Raw genomic sequence first — 19,442 nt, forward strand, 5'->3', positions numbered from 1 at the left:
ACACTAATAACTTAAGCAAAGCTTGTTTAATCAAGCTTTGAATGGAGACTATATATTTCTCCAAAACCTTTTCTTTTGCTTTTATATAGATTTGTATTTATTTGTGTAAGCAAGGCGAAGAGACAGCAGCATACAGACACACATCAATACCGATCACTTGAATTTTGTTTGTGAGCTGCAGCTACAATCCTTAGCTTCTCCACTGGCATGCAAAATAAAGCATTTTTGATTATGCAAATAGTCCCCTGCTTTGTGAATAGGGTCTCAAGTGATTCAAATGTTAATTCTGTTAGAAATCTTGATGCAAAGCCAGTATTTCAAGCATGTCAGCTTTATAACCAAGACTTTTCTGAGAAACACATAATTGCAAATTGAAAGATATCTTTTAGGACCACAAATACATTGAGATAAATTAACCTGGAAAACGTGAAAGTTCTTTTACAGATTTTTGTCAATGAGCCTACAAACTGCTGGGCTTTGCTTTGAGTTAGATGCCCCTTCAAGAACTGGCAGTTTCCTACTGGAGACAATGTAGGCATTGCTATGCTGAGAAAACCAGAAATGAAACAATAGCAAATTTTTATCTTATCCAGATGTGCTAAATATCTTGGGTTTCTGTCTTCTTGATTTCTTAATAAAACCCTCACACAACCCAATACATGTTTGTGTGAAAACGTTCTTGCTTGTATTAAACACATTTTTCAAGCCCTCACAGCACACAAAAGAACAAGTGTGCATCCTGGATTTCAAAGAAATAAAGGAAAGTAAGCATGTGGTGTGTGTGTTAGCCTTCTGTTTGAGGGTGAAATGTGTAAAATGTAGAGTAGATTATATTTTTTTCCAGTTATAAAAATTTTGAAATAATTGGACCACATAAAAGTAGGTCAATTTTGACTGCTTCAAAACTAGAACTTCAAAATACATTGACTTAATAGCTTTTCTTTTTACTTTGCAAGTACTGATTTTTTTTATTTTTTTTTTTCCAGTCAGCTGGATTTAACCTATCACAGTAACTTGGGTTACTTTGTCCTCTCAGGTTTTGAGAGATTTGAGGGAAGGAAGGATGCTTTCAGATAGATGCCAGTCCCACTGGCACTGCTATCATCCTGTCTGACTTTGCTTCTGCTCAGGGACAAACAGGTGATAATTAAGATTAAATAAAATGCAAAGATATTTGTTATATAATTACCTGAGCTGTACAACTAACACTGGTTTCAGAGAACTAACTCTCAGTTTAAGTTATCTATAGACAAAAAATGGGTGTTAGGAAATTTTCACAGGAGATCCATAGCAAAAAGTTAAATGCTTAAAATTAGCTGTCATTGACAGTGCAAGTTTTGAGCATCTTCTCAAGGCAAAATCCACAGCATCCTTATTCGCATTAACCCCTCCTAACATCCCCAATTAATAGTCAAAGAAAACCAGTCGGTACCATTTCTGCACTGGTTAAGGGAACTCTGAATCTAGCTTCACAAAACAAGGATGACAAACAAGCTATATCAGATCCGAATGGATACAAATCACCAAGTTAAGCACAGCTACTATATCCTTATTTACAAGGCTTTCTCCATTCATTTTGTTTGTAGCTCACTTTTCAATTAACTCCAGCTAAATATGCTGCCAGCTGAGAAACTGTGGAAGTCTGTGACATGTGGCCCAGACCTTAAAAATTCAGAAATACACAGTTCCAGATTCTATAGCTGTGCATGTGATGACTTTTTAGACTCCACTGTCATGGCCTGTATTTTAATAAATGGGTCAGAGGTGGAGGGTCACAATATCCTATTACCAGTCTCTGAACCATTCAGTCCCCCTTCATCTCAGCAGAAAAATGTGATTCATTATCATCTTCTTTTTTATATTGCTTACTCGGGAGGAACATTCCAAAGTAAAATAATGTGGATATTCATTTTCGTAGCTTTGAAGAAGACAGTAAAGGTCAATTTCCAATTTTGACATACTACTCTTTTCTTATTGATTATAAAGCCTGAAAGTAGTAACTCCACCCATGCTGTGAGAAGAGATCCCATTATGGAGCCTGGGGTTCAGCTCCATGTAATTCCTGAATGCTAAATCTCCCACCTCTCCCAGGGGAAAAAAAAAACAAAAACAAAAAACCAAAAAAAAACCCAAAACAAACCAAACAAACAAAAAAAGAACTAAAATGTCTGCAACATAATCTTCAGCCTATGGAAAAATACTAGAGAGGAAAAGGAGCAGTGCTGAATCCCAAAGGAACAACCTGACCCAGACAACTCTGCCTAGAGCATCCAGCAGAAGTTAGACCAAAGAAAAAAGCAGCCTGTGAAGAAACAGAAATCAAAACCAAGGGAGGAAAATATTTATTTTCTTTCTTCACATATGTAACTTCAATATAAGATGTATTTACTAACGGGTTTTGCACTGTTTTGACTATAACTGATGTTTTTCTTCCTATGAGAAAGGTATTAGTGCATGCTTCTTATTGACTGCAGTGGCTGTGCCATATTTCATGCCAGTAAAAAGATGCAGGTTACTGAAAATATTTCCCAAGTATTTCAAAGTTTAGAAACAATTTTTGCTTAAAATCTTCAAAGTACTGTGATCTAAACATAGCATTTTACTATGCTGGGATTTTTTACTTCCCTGAATACATGACACATTTAAGGAAAAACTGAATTGCTACCACAGGAGATGGAAATAAAAGGCAGAAAAGCAAAATATTTCAGTAGCCTCATCCTTTCAGGCTGCCTGTTTTCTCAACTAGTTGCAAGCCTCTTCTGAAGGCATGGACCCATGATTTGCAAACAACATTCTCCCTTTGATATAGGAGTGATTTACATAGATATAAAATCAGAATTGTATCTTTTGTCTGAAAAGCAACTGATGGTGCTTAATTTTAGGACCTGTTCATAAACAAGTTACAAATTTGCAATAAACTAGTTGTGAGTTTTTTTCCCCAAGTAAAAAAAAAAAAAAAAAGAAAAGAAAAAAAAAAAAAAGTAGTTATTGTGCTGTGAACAAAAGCATTGAAAACAAAGACAGTATTGTGGATCCAGCAGTAGCACATGAGCATCTTCATTGTTATACATGTGTCTGAAGAACCAGGACTGTTTCATACCATATTTCCAAGTAAATTACACACACTGGAAAAATTAGAATAATTCATTCATGAGCCTTTTGTGTTAAAGCCCCACAAAGCTGTTCTGATGATGCATTTATGAATGATGGCTTAAGTTGATAGCAAGAAGATGGTCATGTGTTTCAAACACAACTGACAAAACCAGACATTTTCATGGGAAGCATTTTATCTTCATCTAGATGTGGGTACACATCCAAGTCACATTAGACATTCTCTGGGTTGATCAAAGCCAGTATGTGACTCTTCACAAAGGATTTGGTTGTTTGGAGGACAGGATTAATCAGCTTTCTACGTCAAGTCTTAAAGACATACAGGAGACACATGCACACACTATATATATAGACACACCCACACACTCCTTTCCATACATGTGATGATGTATCTCCTTCAGGGGGTACGATTTAACACCAGGAAACCAGACAACCTTGTCACGTCCTTATTTTGCATTTATCCAAAGTTGAAACTAGTTCTGCTGAGATACAACAGTCACCTACTAATTTAACACATGTAAAAGACTATGGAGAAAACTCAAGTAGACTGAACCGGTTCAAACTAAGTTGCCACCTTGCTCCAGTACTTTCAAAATCCAGGACACAGCAGTGGAAATACAGACACAAAACACCTGGAGGTCTTGACAAAGACAAATGTCTCTGTGTATATTTGAAGTCCCCACTTTAATCACAAGGATAATGATACTGTTGCTAAAATTATTCCTTTCACAAAAGGGAGATATAAAAAAGAAAAAATAATTTGAAGAATTGCCTAGGTTCAGGAGACATTTCTTTGCCTCAGCACCTGATGATATCAAAGTTTTATTTCACCGGGTAGTCATGGAAGGTACTGGCATTTGGAAAGGTGCCTTAGGGTCTTCTAAACAATTCAAGCTGAGATGCCATCACTTGCTATCATCTCCATTCATATTAACAAGCAGCTAGTACCTGTATCACCAATTCAATCCACTCCAACTGGGATATGGTCACAGTGCAAAAACTAATGCTACTTGGAGTGCAATTAACTTAGCTCTACATTTTATGGTGGTAGCATGTGCTATAAGAGGATGTTAGATTTGCATACAGCATAAAAAGACTGAGCCTCACCAACTTCCACTTAAACAAGAAAGCCATGAGGGCTGCATAAGGGTTCTGTATGACTTACAGTTATGCATTTTAGTTATATATGAAGACAGGATTGACACCCTCCTTTTAGTCTTCATATTCGGTAACTGCCATTTTTTTCTATCGTTCCCATCATACTATGAGGGATAGTGAGAGCAGCTGACCAGACAAATCTGTAATGCAACAGTTCTGACTCCTGCATTAAATAGGGAGAAGAAACCTTTTTGAGCAGAAGAAAACTGCTTAGAGCAAAAGGCCTCAGCAAAGCCAAAAGCGCAGCCAGAGAGCCCTGAAACTCAGGTCAGAGGAAACCAGGCAATTGCCTTACTGAGAAGAGTTCAAGAGCACCCCTGAACTAACGGATTTGTAACCTTCTAGTCCTGGATACAGCAAGAGATCCTTTATCCAGTACCTTCCATGTGAATACTGAAGATGCACAGACAACTTTAGTGGAAGTAGGTCAGCGTCTGAAAGATCTACCATTAAGCTAACTGATAACAAGGATGAGGAAAGGATTCCTGATGGCAAAATGATGATATTAAAAAAAATAATAAGCAAAAAATCCATAAAGTGTCACCCCATTCTTTTCTTGCTTGAACTGTGCCCAAGAACAAAAGCCAGAAGAAGGTCACAGCTTGCACATCAAAAGTACTGAATGAAGATTCAATTCATACAGCCATGTTCCAACTCAGCAGGCTAAAGATAAAATACTGGAGGGGGAATGGGAGGAGGACAGAGGGGACAGAGTATTCTGTGGTACAGATTTAGCTCTATGAAGCTGGATAATTTGGAATTTTCATTTGTACTTTTTTCAGAAAAGCATGACACTTTTCCCACATGATAGTTCATTACAAAGTTTAAAATTTACATCACAATTCTCAAAGGGAAACACCATAATTTATGTTGCATTTATGTAATTCCAGCTCTCCTGAAGGTTTTATAATTGTGAGAACCACTAATTTGTTAGAGGGTATAAAGAAAAAAAAAAAAAAAGAGGGAAAACAAAAATTCTATACTAATGCTCTGCCTATGAATAGCAAGGAACAAAGAAACAAGCAGGACAGACTTTATCAATCTCTACTATTTCTGAGCACCCTGTAAGGACAGAAGCCTTCATTTGGTCCACCAAAAAAAAAAAAGTGAGGAAGGAGCACAGAGCAATTTGGACACTCTGAGAAGCAGGAATACAATAACATCACAGTAACCACTCGCACTGTATCTGAGATCGGAAAACTACAAACTATCCCATGTTCATCTGAGATGACCAGAAGTTCAGTTCACCTGTTTCAGCCAGTCAGTTCAACTGCTCTCAGAGGAAGGCAAATGAATACTGTTTGTAAAAACAAATTAGCAGCCCGTCAGAGCTGAGGAGAACAGCAGGAGGGACAGCAGAATAAAGACTGCTTCAAAAAGCAGTCCTGCTGCTTCAAAGCTCCACATCACCAAAGATCTAACATGCTTCTCTCAGACATACAGAAATGCACACAAGTGCACAAGCAGAACACGAAAATGAAATATGGTTGAAAATCTGAGCTATCAAAAAGATGTTCAATCATAAAAACTCCAGTAATTAAAGTTCATTTAGCTAATTTTTCTATTATTAATGCTAAGTAAGAATTAATATACACTTCTCTACAACATGACAACACATCTAATACAACATCCAAAAGTCTTGGAAATTTTAAAAGATGACAATTTCATAAGGAAGGTCTAAGGAACATCCATTTCCAAATGTACTGTCATTTTTGAAACCCAGACTGTGTTAATTTGGAAAACCTGTAGTCTGTTTTTATTTTGAGGAAGCATACAGTTCAGGGTAAGGCTGCAGGATGCCCATAACAGAAAGAGACCAGAAAGAGAAATTAAAATTACTGGAATTTCTTTACTTTTGAATAGTTTTTGACCTGAAATATCCATCAAGAAAGAGTCCCAGAGGTTCTTGGCTTGTGTTTGTTATTTTTAACAGCAGTGAAAAACAAAGCTGCTATGACCACAAGCTGCACTGACATTGCAGGGACTTTAATTGAGCTGTAGCTATGTAGCCTGCAGTAGGCACCAGCTCTGCCAACTCTATAGGCAATGAAAAACCTCCCAAGCTACAGCCAAGCTACTGTCCTTTTCTCTTTTTACTTAAATGCTCCAAAGCAATGTGGCTTCTGGGGAGAGTGAATTTATCCTCAGACTCTAAAAACATAAAGACACAAAACCTCTATAGTAACTCATGTGACATGCATGCTCAAAATAGTTACATTTCCATAATCTCAAACATAATCTCTTCAAATTCTTTGAGGCTTGTTGAGCCAAACACATATGAAGCTTTTAGACATTTCAGTTATGGAAATTTAAATTTCTTGACTGGACTCCATGAAGGAAATATGAAAGTCCTCCATACTGCTAATCATTCAAAAGAAAGCAGCTATCAAGCTTCCTTAATTAAAAAAAAAAAAAAAATTAAAAATCCCGCATAAAAGGAAGAATAGGTTGGGGTTTTTTTTGTAAGAGGGTAATTTACCTTCCAAACAAAAGAATAATTTACTCTCTACTGCCAGATGAAGATGGGATTCCCACTGCAATTTTCATGTTTATCTTCTACCAGTAGATCAATCAACAATAGCTCTTAGAAAAAAAATAGGCTGATAGTGTTCCATTGTGCCCTTGACCTACAGCATACAACTTTCCAGACCTACTCTAATACAATGAATAGGAGGTTTATCACCTTGAGTCATCTAACTAGTGCCATGAGGTCATTTGTTGACTTAAAGTTGTAAAGAACGTTTTACTATATATCAGTCAAAAATCACTGAGCTGGGAAGTGCGTGCAATAACTCCGGTAACAATTCAATATGAGGTCACAAGAATTATATCAACTGAGTAAAAATATAATTTTCTGCAGCCCTTCCTTAGATGGTACATGTACAGACTGTGCTGTTTCTCTTGGATAATACAGAAGCACATTTGCTTAATATCACTTGCAGTATTGTTACTCCAAAGCAGTATTTTCCATTGTGCACCTGTTAGGAACACCACGCAAGAAATTACATATTCACTTATGTAAGAGTCTCTCTTGGCAAACTGATCTTCCCTGTACTTTTTTCTCAGCAGTTACTCTGCTTCAGTTTTCCACAGATAAAATTTTGTGAAGATTTATCCCCTCCAGCCTGACAACTTCAGAAGGGAGGCCTCAGAAAACCTCCCAACTTCAGAAAGTCTGTCCAGTCTGGGGCATAAAGGTGGACTTGCATTACTTACGTAAAGACCTTTTAAGGTTTTCATTTTTTGTTTCTTTTCTTCTCTCATACCACATAGTGACATACTGATGGAAGAGGCCTGAAACCCTGTAGACTTCTTAAGATGTTCTGTGGCCAAGTATTAAGCATCTCTCCTCCCTGCTCTATACTGACACTCAAAGGCATTAAGTTTTCTCTCACAACACACAATACTTATTCACTATGCATGCTGAACTGTCTTTAAAATTTAAAGAAACTGATTAAGCAAAACCTGTGTTAGTTTTACAATGCAAGACGGCTGGCAGCTTCCAAAGCATTTATGCACTATTTTTGTACACTGCTATCGCTACGCAGTATTAAGGTAACTGCCTTGGATGCTGAAGTAGATGGAAAATTATTATCTCGGCAACTGTTAAACTGAAGATGTAGAGATAGTCTCTGACCTGAGCACTTTTAAATGTGAAACACAAATAGGTACAAAGACATATTAATTACAAGATGTAAACACAAAAATTAGTAAAAAGAGAGAAATAAACTAAAAGTTGCCTAATCTGTTGGCATTTAAATGGCAAAGTACAAAAATATCTACAAAACTTGCCTGGTTTGATGCTTTGAAACATCACCTAGGCCTATGGAAAATGAAACATTACCATTTAGTAATAGTAAATCAAATTAAGCAAAGGACTGGCAATATTTGCAAGGGTAGAAAGTGAAAAACCAAATACAAAACAGTTTTCATGATTAGGATGAGTTAGAAATAATTTTACTGCCCAAGAAAGGAACACGGTAAGCAAGTTAACCTCTCAAGCAAGGTAGTGACAAAACCAAGGGATGTTTGTCTACATACATCTCAAAGAGAAAAATCCTTGTCATGCTGGATACAAGCAATATTATTACTCAGAAATCAAATAACTGCAGAATTGTAAATCAAGCTCTTTCCAGAATTAGAATTTACCACACAATTCAGTGTTTAGCTTAGATGAACCTATGATATTACAGGAAATTAGGGAAATGAAATACCTGAGATACAAGTTACGGTCAGTTAACATTTCTGCTGGCTGCAGTGCATTTAATAACACTTGAAGTCTGAGGCTGAAACATCTCTGAACAGCTGATAATGACAGTTACAGTAAAAGAATAAACCACAACTACATTAACACAGAAAACAAATAATTTTCTAATCTCTATTCTACAAAATTAGTTTAAATAAGAAAATAGTGTGTAAATCACTTTCAGACTCCATACTGTCTAAGCTATCACAGTTGCATGGACATAAAGAATACAACAGTACTTGTGTGAATCAGAAAATCACATAGGTTTAACACACTCAAGTATACACATCCAATCAATTGCACTTTTCCCCCTTTTTTTTTTTTTTTTTTTTCTTTTTCTCCAGGTATTCAAAGGTAAAATAGATCATCCCAGACTAAGTGAGTTAAATTCGGAGTGAAACATCCTATAAACTGCACGCCACTAAATGAAAGCATCACTAAGTTGGTACAACTGACTCAGATCAAGTTGAAAGAACATTTAGCACAGGCTACTTCTAAATTTTCTTTCTAGAAATTCAATAGAGCACTAAGCAGCACTGATAAATAAGCCACATTTACCTATTTTCATTCAAAGCTTTGTAACTGATAAATGATAGAAGACACAAACACATCTGCTGTAAAATCAGAATTACTTTATAAGCTTTATTGAATTTTTAGCTAAACCTCCACCAGTCATTAACTATGATTTTGCTTATGCAGCTTTACCGGTGGGGAATTTTTTAAATTTTTCCTTCCATTTTTTTGTTCCAACCAAGTTAGTACTTGTGTCTGCAGACACATATTCCGTATTTATATCCTGCATTTTTCTACTCTCTTAGTCTTTTTTGTTTGTAACTTTTTCTTTTAGATTGATTCTGCTGCTGTCACAACAGTAACAATATGCTTCCCTGTACACAGATAGCTACAAAATTCCCTCAGCATGACCACTGCTTAAGACTGCAGCCTGTAACTTCCCCCTAATTAACATCACACAGCATCCCCATGAGGAGCACTGAGCAGGAATGTTATTTTCTCTCACTGCTTTACCCAAACAGCCATGAGAAATGCTAAACAATTTATTTACAGTAGTTTTAATTTACAAATAACCAGACTTCTGCCTGAATTTGTCTTGCATTGAAAGAAAAATAATGAGTAAATCAAAGCCAAAACCTGCCTGGGTTTCTCAATTATGAAACACTTTGGAAGGAAATGCCCTCTAACAGATCTCTGGCTCATGATACAATACTCGCATTTTTTTTTTTTTTATTAGAGCAACACTACTCAGATAACTGAAATTACAAGTTGATCTCATCTTCAGCAGTATTTGTTCTTGTTCTAATTGTCCCAGTCTAAATTATGGGGCTGGATCCCTCAGTCAGACAATGGAGATCAAAAAATATTTTCTTAACACAGTGTCCCATTCTTACTGTTCTTCCGTATCAAACTTATCAGATAACTTCAAGAGCTTATACAAGCATTTCTTTTCTTTTTTTCCTTTTTTTTTTTTTTTCCACCCATGTAGCCAAGATCAACCACAGTTGCATTACAGAACCCAGCATGTCCATGATGGGTTAGATGCTGCTAAGAGGAAAGCAACAGCTTCCTCAGGTCCTGCTAGTGAAGTCCACAGCTGTAGCATTACTGTTAAATAATACAGGTCTGGCACAACATCAGAGATTACCTTCTGAAAGTTATATTTGTCATACGGCCTTCCTTACTTTTCTGTCCTAATATTAATAACTCCTACAGATCTGAATGAAGTTCCACTACCCAGGCGACAGCATTACATTTACCAAAAAAAAAACCAAACCAACCCACACAAACAAACAATGTATAACCCGAGTTTCACCCCACCTAACCAAGAGTCTTCAAAAAGTTGAGAAAAAACCCTCTTATTAGCCTAACAGTCTTTGGATCTAGTCACAGCCTAGATGAGTACTTAGAAGTACAACAGACGCATACAGTCCCATTAAAATCAGTGAGATACTGCACACTTAAGAAAATATATATTATTTAATAACTTTAAGAGCTTTTCTAGACAAGAGCTTTGTTCTACTGATATTAAAGTATCACAATTTTAACTGGCTTCAACCACACTGCCGTAGTCACAGCTAAAAGGAAAACTTTTCCAATGACAGAGTGAAAAGTATTTGCATGTGAGTGTGCCTTTATAATTTAAAAAATAAATCAAGTGGAAAAATCTCTGTTCTTCCTCCTAACAAATACTTATTTATACCAAGCTCACACAACAATTTATGAAGGAAAACGCATTATATTGTATTTGACAGTTATAACACTATAAACTTTAATCTAGACCAAACTCACATTGAAAAACCTTTTAACTGTCACTAAAAAGGAGAAAAAAAGCCATATCTATTATTTTCTTATTAAGTCAGTACCATATCAACTGAAAACCTGGAGGACAATAAATTTATCTGAAACACAGGTTGTTAAGCCTTGAACTTAATGTTACAAATATTGAAAGTTGCGCTCGTAACCCTCTGCACGCCTCATTATCAAGGCACAGCTGTGGGGACAGACAGCTCACAGATAAAATATATATCATTATGAATAAATGTGTCAGATCATTCAATAATTATTGCTCCAACAAAGCAGTACAGAAGAGTTGCTTAAATACCTTCATAAATTGTCCACCCACAGTTTTCCCTCCTTTGTGAAAGAGCCCCCTTTAAAATGCACAACCTTGGGATGGAGATCCACGGTACTTCAAAGGCTTCTAACTTCAGGGTGTCAATCACATCAAACAAGGATTTTTTTATTTTTTTTTTTCCCAGTCCAACCCAAAAGAGGCTCAATGTACAAGCAGACATATGGCATATGGACAGCTGCAGGAGCATAGGCAGGAACAACGGACAAGGGAGCTGCAGCTGCTGGGACTGTGGCTGCGATGGCCACGCAACTATACACCTCCCACGCAGGGCCATGCTGTGGACCCTGTGAGGGCTGACGTTCTGGTATCTCCCTGGCCCATCTCACCTTGGGAATTATGCCACGATAGGCAGCACAGTTTTAAAAGGTCCCTTAAAAGCCACAGTCTCATCTCTAGTTCATTACCAACTTCAGCTGAGTCTGAATCAGTGGTGTGATGGTAAACTGTTCATTATTTCTATACCACAGTTCATTTTTAGTACCTTCTAATAGAGGAGGCACCCATGCAGAGAAGGCATATCCAGCAATTTCTGCAGAGGAGCTCGACATAGGCATGCTCAGATAAAGCATCTGTCACTAGGGACCACAAGAGGCTGACAAGTAAGGATAAAGGAGCAAAGCAGAAAGCATAACAGGCATCTCCGAGCACAGTAGATAAGAGTCATTCCCAAGCCACACAAGTTAAGAGTCCATGGGGAAGGAAAAACAAACAAAAGCTAGACTCAATCTACACACAGCTTCTAAGATGCCTTTATTTTTGCTCCCTGATCTTTTGATTGCCTTCGTCAAGAAACACTTTTCTTCACTTCATGCTGCGGGTATATAAAAAATTACATCTACCTTCATCTTAGGTGCTGCCTGCAGGCAAGAAGCGCGACATACACAGTTCTCTCATCTTCCAGAGTGACTTCTCACACCCACCTTAAACACACTCTTAAGTACTCATTTGTATAGTAAATCTAATAGGAGCCAAAGCAGAGGCAGAGCTGCATTTTTTAACAAGAACTCCCACACCAGAAGCTTTGTTTTTGAAGCACCAAAGTTTCTTCCTACTAAGAACATAACCATATAATTTCAATTCTCTAGCTATTCACTATAGCACGGCACAAGAAAAAGAAGTGCACTGCAATCACAAAAAAACACCCAAGTATAATCATTAAATGTGAGTGCATACCTTCCCTGATAGCGGTAAATGGGGTTCCTTCCTCTTCTTGTAATCTAATCACCTTCAATGCCACCAGCTTTCCATTTACCCTGGGGAGGGGAAGGAGAAATAAAAACCAAAATTAAAGCAGAAACAGTTTTTCTCATAATAGAACTTGTTTCCCATCATGTACTTATTCAATTCCTTCCTCTCAATGCCAGTGATTCATTTATAGCATGTAAGACACATTTCATAGCTTCCATAATGTCAACTTTATATTTTCACACTCAGATGCAATCCAAGAAATGATCTCAGTTTTACGTGAGTCAGTCTGTTTCCTTTCTATCACAGCACTAAACTGAAGCTTTGTTAAGAAGCATCACATTGTAAAATATGGTTTTAAAGTATCTGTCCTTTATTTGATCTTTTTTTTCAAAGAAAAAGGCATTTGATTTTCATCAATCACCCCACTTGCACTATATCTATATTTATACTGATTGCCTCCTTCCCACTGCATCATACCCATAATTATTACCCTCAAAAAGCTATGGAAGTTTGAGATAGGAAATATTTTTTAGGTCATTTTGGCCATTTCCTGTTAGGGCAGGGTTGTTCCAAACTACATTCTTGACTACACGGCCCAGGCTAGATTTAGATTATAATGACTCTCATTTATAAGCTTAAAAAATATTTTGTGCTCCAAGGGACAAAACTTCACAACAGGTCACTCTAGTTTAAAATCTTTTTGTCTGGTTTCACTTCTAGCATTTCACCACACATGAATCACATTCAAAGCCTTGCAAAAAAAATCAAGTTGGTTCAGTTTACCCAAAGTTAATCTCACAAAAACTGAATGAAAGATAAAAAACTGATATTGATTACCCTCCTCAAGAACAAACTCATACTCTGAAATTTTAATAGTCTCCTCAGGTATGACAAGCAATGGTGAGGATTGATCACCAAAAAGGCATAACACAGTTGCTAAAATTTATTAGTATTACTGCAATTTCTTTCTGTAAAAGCAAAATTAGCCTTTACAGCCACAATGCCCAATGAAGTATTGGAGCTTCACACTCCTGTAGTCTTGGAGGCAATTCCCTATTGTACTGAGCCCTAGAAGATGTATCCATTTTTCAAAGCAAGATGATACGGACAGCTACCATGTCTGAATTCATCTTCTCCCTCAGGCTTTTAATTTTTGCAGTTAGATTATTTCAGTGACAGGATGGCTAACATCTTGTTTCTTCTGACTGTTCTATAATTGCCAGAGTCTCATTAGCCCTGTACACAGTATTGGGTAATGACTCTGAGAAAATTAAGAAACCTTGGTTATCAAAAGACAGTTTACTCATCACCTTCCAACTAGTCATAATGCTTCAGATTGGAACCAGTTCAAGTCTCAGGCTGGCAGCCACTGTTGAAAGATAATTATCAGCTTAACCTTACTGGATTATCTGGATTTCTCCTTATAATTGCTTTACATATTTCTTTGCTTAGATTTAAACAGGACTTCTGGCACCAGAAAAAAGATAAGCCTTGCCCCAAGTAACTTCATGTGTTATGCACAGACAGGAGAATAAACCACAATAAAAGCAGAAGCAGAAAGACTGATGACAGACATGCAGTTCATATACATGTGTAGTTTTCAATTCCTCTATCAATACACCACCCTACCTATCACATGCACCTAAATAAATTAGATACCTGGATAACTTGATTATTTTACAATAGATGAAATAACTGTGCAGGAAGAATTTAAATAAGAAAAGCAAGATCATTTGTTAGATCACAAACAGGACAGACCCTGTGTTCAGAGAAGGCAATGCAGAATGCAGTGGGAAAAAGCAGATCAAGGAGGTGGTAAGGAATCAGGGATGTGGAGTCTCTTTTCCAGAGAGATAGGCAAATAGCACACATTTGTGTAGATTATGTTCTTTTTAATCTGAAGTTCTACAATCCATTGACTCATGAATAACACAAACAGCAATAGTATGGAACTCATTTCAAACAGTTCCCAATTAAACTCAGTAGGTGGGCTGTGCTATTTAGTTATCACTGCCACTTTGTCATTGGTACCTGTCACCATCTTGATAGGCACCAGAGTTACTCTTTAATACTATCAAAATGATCAATCTAATCTCAAGTAGTGTCCCTCTGGGATTTCCTTCTCCCCTGTAGTATTATTTATCTCCAATATATCAATCTGTAACTTCCAGAATAAAATGGCCTCCTTATTCTCATTTACTACCCAGTCATTAAAACCTTTTATTCCAGCTCGTTTTCTATAAACATAAGTGTATAAAACTGAAGAAATAAAAGTGAGAAATAATGAAGTATCATCAATTAAAAGGGATAGGTCTGTATATTCACATCCTATAGTCTCCCACTGATGCAATCTCAGGATGCAGTTAGATGATGCTGCAGAGATGAACTAAGGGCAACCTTAGGGTATAGCCTTGCTCCTGCTAAATCTCTGCCACACACTCCTGCCACTATCTTGTATTTTCTCTCATTCCTGCTAGACTCTACAGTGAGACTGCTCAGGGAGCTTAAATAGGAGAAGACTGGCCCTTCTAAAAGAACTAAATCATAATCTTAAAAAATGGTAAAGTCATTTTTCACAGTTTAAAAGCAAAACCCACTAGAAAATATATGAGAAGAACTGGCACCACCTCTTGAAAAGCAACTAGCCACGGGATCAAGCCACCTATGTCAGGAAATTATGCCCTGTGAATATTGTCATGATGTGCCAAAATAACATGGCAATTTCCTTTGAAACGAGATTGAAAAAGAGAGACCTGGAGAAAATTACCTCTGCAACCTATCAGAATTTGTCTTTGCAGTCTCCAATAGTGATCAGATAAGGTTAGCAGAATTCCTCCCAGATATCACTTCACATTTGTCTTCCACAAATTTTAAAGCACACTCAGTATTTTCATTATTTTCAAAAACAAGTAGGACAACTGACAGGCAGACAGCCTTCTAGTGAAAAGGCAACACTGATGCCCCTTTTAACATTTAGGATTCATTAAACCACCTCTCTTGCTCACCATCCAAAGTAAACTATTTCCCACCTTCTCAAAACAATACACAGCTGGGTCAAGGATTTCACTTATCTTATGTCTGTCCTCTCAATTGCCTCATTAGTTTCTATTAAGGACAATACTGATTATAAAATTCGTATTTTCTAACTTATAAGCCATCCTTCCTAAACTAACTTGCCCTCTTTCTTCCTCTCATCCAAAAATCATCAGAGGAAGGACAGAAGTCCTGAAGCCTCTATAACTATCACACAAAGCTACTTTACTCTAGGCAAACCACCAGCAGCTGATGGACAGTTTTCCAATGGATGGAAATTTCAGCATTTTAATGTTACATAATCCCTCCTAATAAATTTCTGGGTTTATATGCAATGTAGGCAAAAGAAAAATGAATCCAAATTGGTTTATGTGACATACAGTAAAAGTCTGTATATTATTAAAAATACAAATGAGCCAGATATTACAAAAAATGCTAATATAATGTGTCATTCTGCCTTTTTTAAAACAGCACATATCAGCACTACCAAAATAAATACATTTATAAAAATTATCATTTTATGAGAAAGTAGAGAAGATTAGAAATTATTTAATGCTTTAATGCATCATTAAGAACATATAATACTGATGAATATAAAGTAACTGATGACTTAATTGGCTTCACTGGGGATAATGCTGATGATGCCACATAGAGAACAAAAGAGTACAATAACACTATTTTCTCAAGTTCTTCAGTTATATTTAGATGCAATAAGTGTTCTAAATATAACACATTTAAAAGAGTCGATTAACATAAAATCTGCCACTCTGATTTCAATCAGTTTATTTAATACAGTTTTACCACTGGCTGGACTTGAGTCTGAGTTTATAACTCGAGCAAGTGATAAGTTTGGGAATATTTCTGCAAAAAAAAGACAGTAGACAGTACTGGGACAATGTTCTGATTTGTGATACACATTTCAAGAAAATAATTCTTAAGAAGAAAGGCAACTCTCACTTGTTAAATATTCACTTACACAAAAAGCTCAAAGTTTGATGATCAAACCCTGAGAATATCTAACTCTGTAGTGATATTTATGTCACAAACAGAGGTCTAAACCCAAACAGACCTCAGTGGACTAATGAAAACAGGCTCTGAGAGAATTCTCCTTTGAAGAAACCTGACAGAGGCAAATTCACTGTTGGCTAAGTCACCTCTGATTATTCTACCAACAAGTAACTAATTCTACATTGAGGGAAACACTGCTTTTAATATCATCATAAAAGACAGTTCAGTGTAAACATGGTTTATATTATATTTGTCTTACTGAAAAGGACTTACGTTTGTAAGTTTACAAAACCCACTTAGGGTAGCATTAAAGCCCTATGGTGCAAATACTCAAGGGACTAACACAGCTCCCCCAATTTCTCTTTTTGACTCCCACTATCTTTTATCTCCATCCTAAACAAAAGTTCCCTTGTTTTAGAAGAAGCCAGTGGATTAAAGATATTTCATAGTGCTGACGTTTATTAAGACTGAAAAACAGAAGATCAAAGAGTTCAGAGAGAGATGAAGATTTAAATTATTAATTAGTGTTGTCACTGGAACTCAGGGATCCTGTTCTTCACAGAACCAAGGGAGTCTCATACAGTGTGACAGCCCTCACTTGAACAGGAGCAGGTGAGCAGCACCAGAGCATTTACCTCCAGGTCTTTGACCCTACCTCCCAGTCCACATCACTCATTCAAACTAAGCAGATGCTCATCTTAGCACAGGTGGTACACTTGACCTACACCTGCTAGAAGCAAATCACCTGGAGCTGGCAGCAGAGAGAGCAATGCACTGCACCGGTCCTCCCCCATATACCTTGCATCTCTCTGGGCCCCATGATGTTCATATAAAGAGAATTTGAAGATAAACTTAGTAGGGTATCGCTTATAAGTAAAGTGGTCTCTTACAACTCTGCAGATTGACAGTCACAGGGGGTCTTCTGAGAGATGCCTTTCCATGGCTAACTGGAAAATACATTGGTGCATAATGTCATTTAGTTGGCAAATTACTTCAGCATTTGCTCTACCCTTCCAATCCTGCATACATGTGTCAGTGCCAATAAATTACTATCCAGTAACTTTTAGCACTTGTATCCAACATAACTATGTTCTATCCTAGTTTTTCTACATTTTCCTGTGCAAACCTGGGTAAGTAATATCATGGATTTTCTTTCCCCAGTTTCATCCCCTGCTACGAGAGATAATGATGCTGTCACATCTGTAAACTGGTTTGCAGGTTGAAGCACAGCATATACAGGGTAATGTTCTCTTTATATATACAACTAGAGAGGAAAAATCTCCCAATATTTCTTTTAAACACTGAGAAATTCAGTCAGTAAGCAATTAATGTAGTCAATGATTCATCTTCCAGTTAGAAACTTAGTAAGTTATTTTAGTATTTACACTACTTTAATAATTTTTTCCCCCCTTTGGCATTTTAGTTCAACATCTAGTTATCATTAGTTTTGCATCTAGTTCAACTTGAAGTTACTGTTTTTATTAAAGATTTACAATGCTAGAGAATTTTAAAAGCATCTATGTACACAGTTTATAAACCCATGTGATGACTTTAAAATGCATAGTAAAAAGCAGCCTACAAAAATCAGTCAAGCACATCAATTAAAACAAAATGTGGGGAGAAAAAAGAACAACAAAATTTGGGAGGCTCTAGTAGATAACCATAAAATGCCTTTTCATAATCCATGAATATATATTCCTTTTTCAGCCATCTGGTATCCTCAGATGAAGAGAGTTTCATTTGTAGATGAACAGTCATTTCACACAGTTTGAAAGAAATAAAAGAAAAAGTTCAGAAAGTTTAGGTCACTAAGATTGCACATAAAACAAAAGAAAAGACAATGAAAGAGTCATGGAGGTTTCATGACAAGTAAAAGAAATTCTGCAACTTAACATCAGAACAGCAATCAGTCCTGTCAGTCATCCTCAGTGAAGGTTTCAGCATCATATATGTAAAAAACATGTAAGTCATATTTTTTCTTGTGAGCAGTCATCCACAAATATATATATATGAAATATGATGGTCATCTGTATCTTTATAACACACATTACAATACATTATGCCAACAACAAATACAGGTAGTTCCCACTGATCATTCAAATATTCCCCATTGCCCCAAGAATAACAGGGCATGGAAACAACAGATGGTAAAGAGCATGGTGCCTGCCCTCCTGAGCACAATTTCTCTCTAAGATCTGTGCTTTAAACCACAAACTCCCTGTTGGTTTTCAGATGCATAGTAAAAGGTACTGCCTCTGATGGAGATAAATGTAAAATGCCCTGGCTACCTGAAAAAGTACCTTTTTCCTTTGGGTACACATTTGAATTATCTGGAACACAAAATTCAGTTTTCAAACAGAAATGGAAAAGTTACTTTGGCTGAAGGACTGCCCTGCCCTACCTCTGCAGCCTCTGAGCTCTCGTTGACAGCATTGGCTTCTACTTTGCTCTGCTCTGTGCTCTACCAATTTCTCGTATTGTTAAAAAGTGATAGGGATCAGAATTTATTAGGACAAGCATTTCATTAGGGATAAATTGAAATTATGTACTTTTGTGGTAGGGAAATAAGGCAAAAGCATGTTGATTGATCTCTCTGTTACAAATTCTACACACACTTACAATACTTTGAGCACACGCAACTTAGTAAAGGTGCCCGAAAAAAAGTAAAGGTACACAAAAAAATCACACAGACAAGCAAGAAGCAGATCAAGATCACAGCAGTGCAGTAGCAGTGGAGATACTGTTGGCTTGCCTCTCAAAACCCAGATGCATGCTGTGCAAGCAGCAGTCACAGATCACATCACTTTAACTGAAGTAATCTTTCTGAATTCTTTGCCTTGAAGGACAATTGAACACAGTGGGAGGAGAGGACAGAAACCATGCCAACTCATAATATTGCCAAAAGCACAGGTTTTTCCCTTAAGTGCAATATGCAGAGTTCCCCGTGCAGGGATGCAAGGCCTCCACACTGATTTGTAAGGGGCTCTGGTTGGCAGCAGCTCCCTTGTGCTGTCACCAGCTTCGTTTCCAGATTCTCATAACCCACAT

The 19,442-nt window shown here is 36.9% G+C and overlaps 1 protein-coding gene across 5 annotated transcripts in view; it reads right to left on the reverse strand.

Annotated features, from left to right (window-relative positions):
* Positions 1-19,442, reverse strand: part of CDK14 (cyclin dependent kinase 14) — a 320,641-nt gene that overhangs the window by 199,606 nt on the left and 101,593 nt on the right. For all 5 annotated transcript variants that reach the window (XM_026842539.1, XM_026842544.1, XM_026842542.1 and 2 more), the window contains one exon: positions 12,339-12,418. In XM_026842539.1, the coding sequence (XP_026698340.1) occupies positions 12,339-12,418 (80 nt within the window). The remainder of the gene's footprint in view (positions 1-12,338; positions 12,419-19,442) is intronic.

The sequence above is a fragment of the Athene cunicularia genome (assembly GCF_003259725.1).
Source record: "Athene cunicularia isolate RWA chromosome 2 unlocalized genomic scaffold, athCun1 chr2_part1, whole genome shotgun sequence".
In the NCBI taxonomy this organism is placed as follows: Eukaryota; Metazoa; Chordata; class Aves; order Strigiformes; family Strigidae; genus Athene; species Athene cunicularia.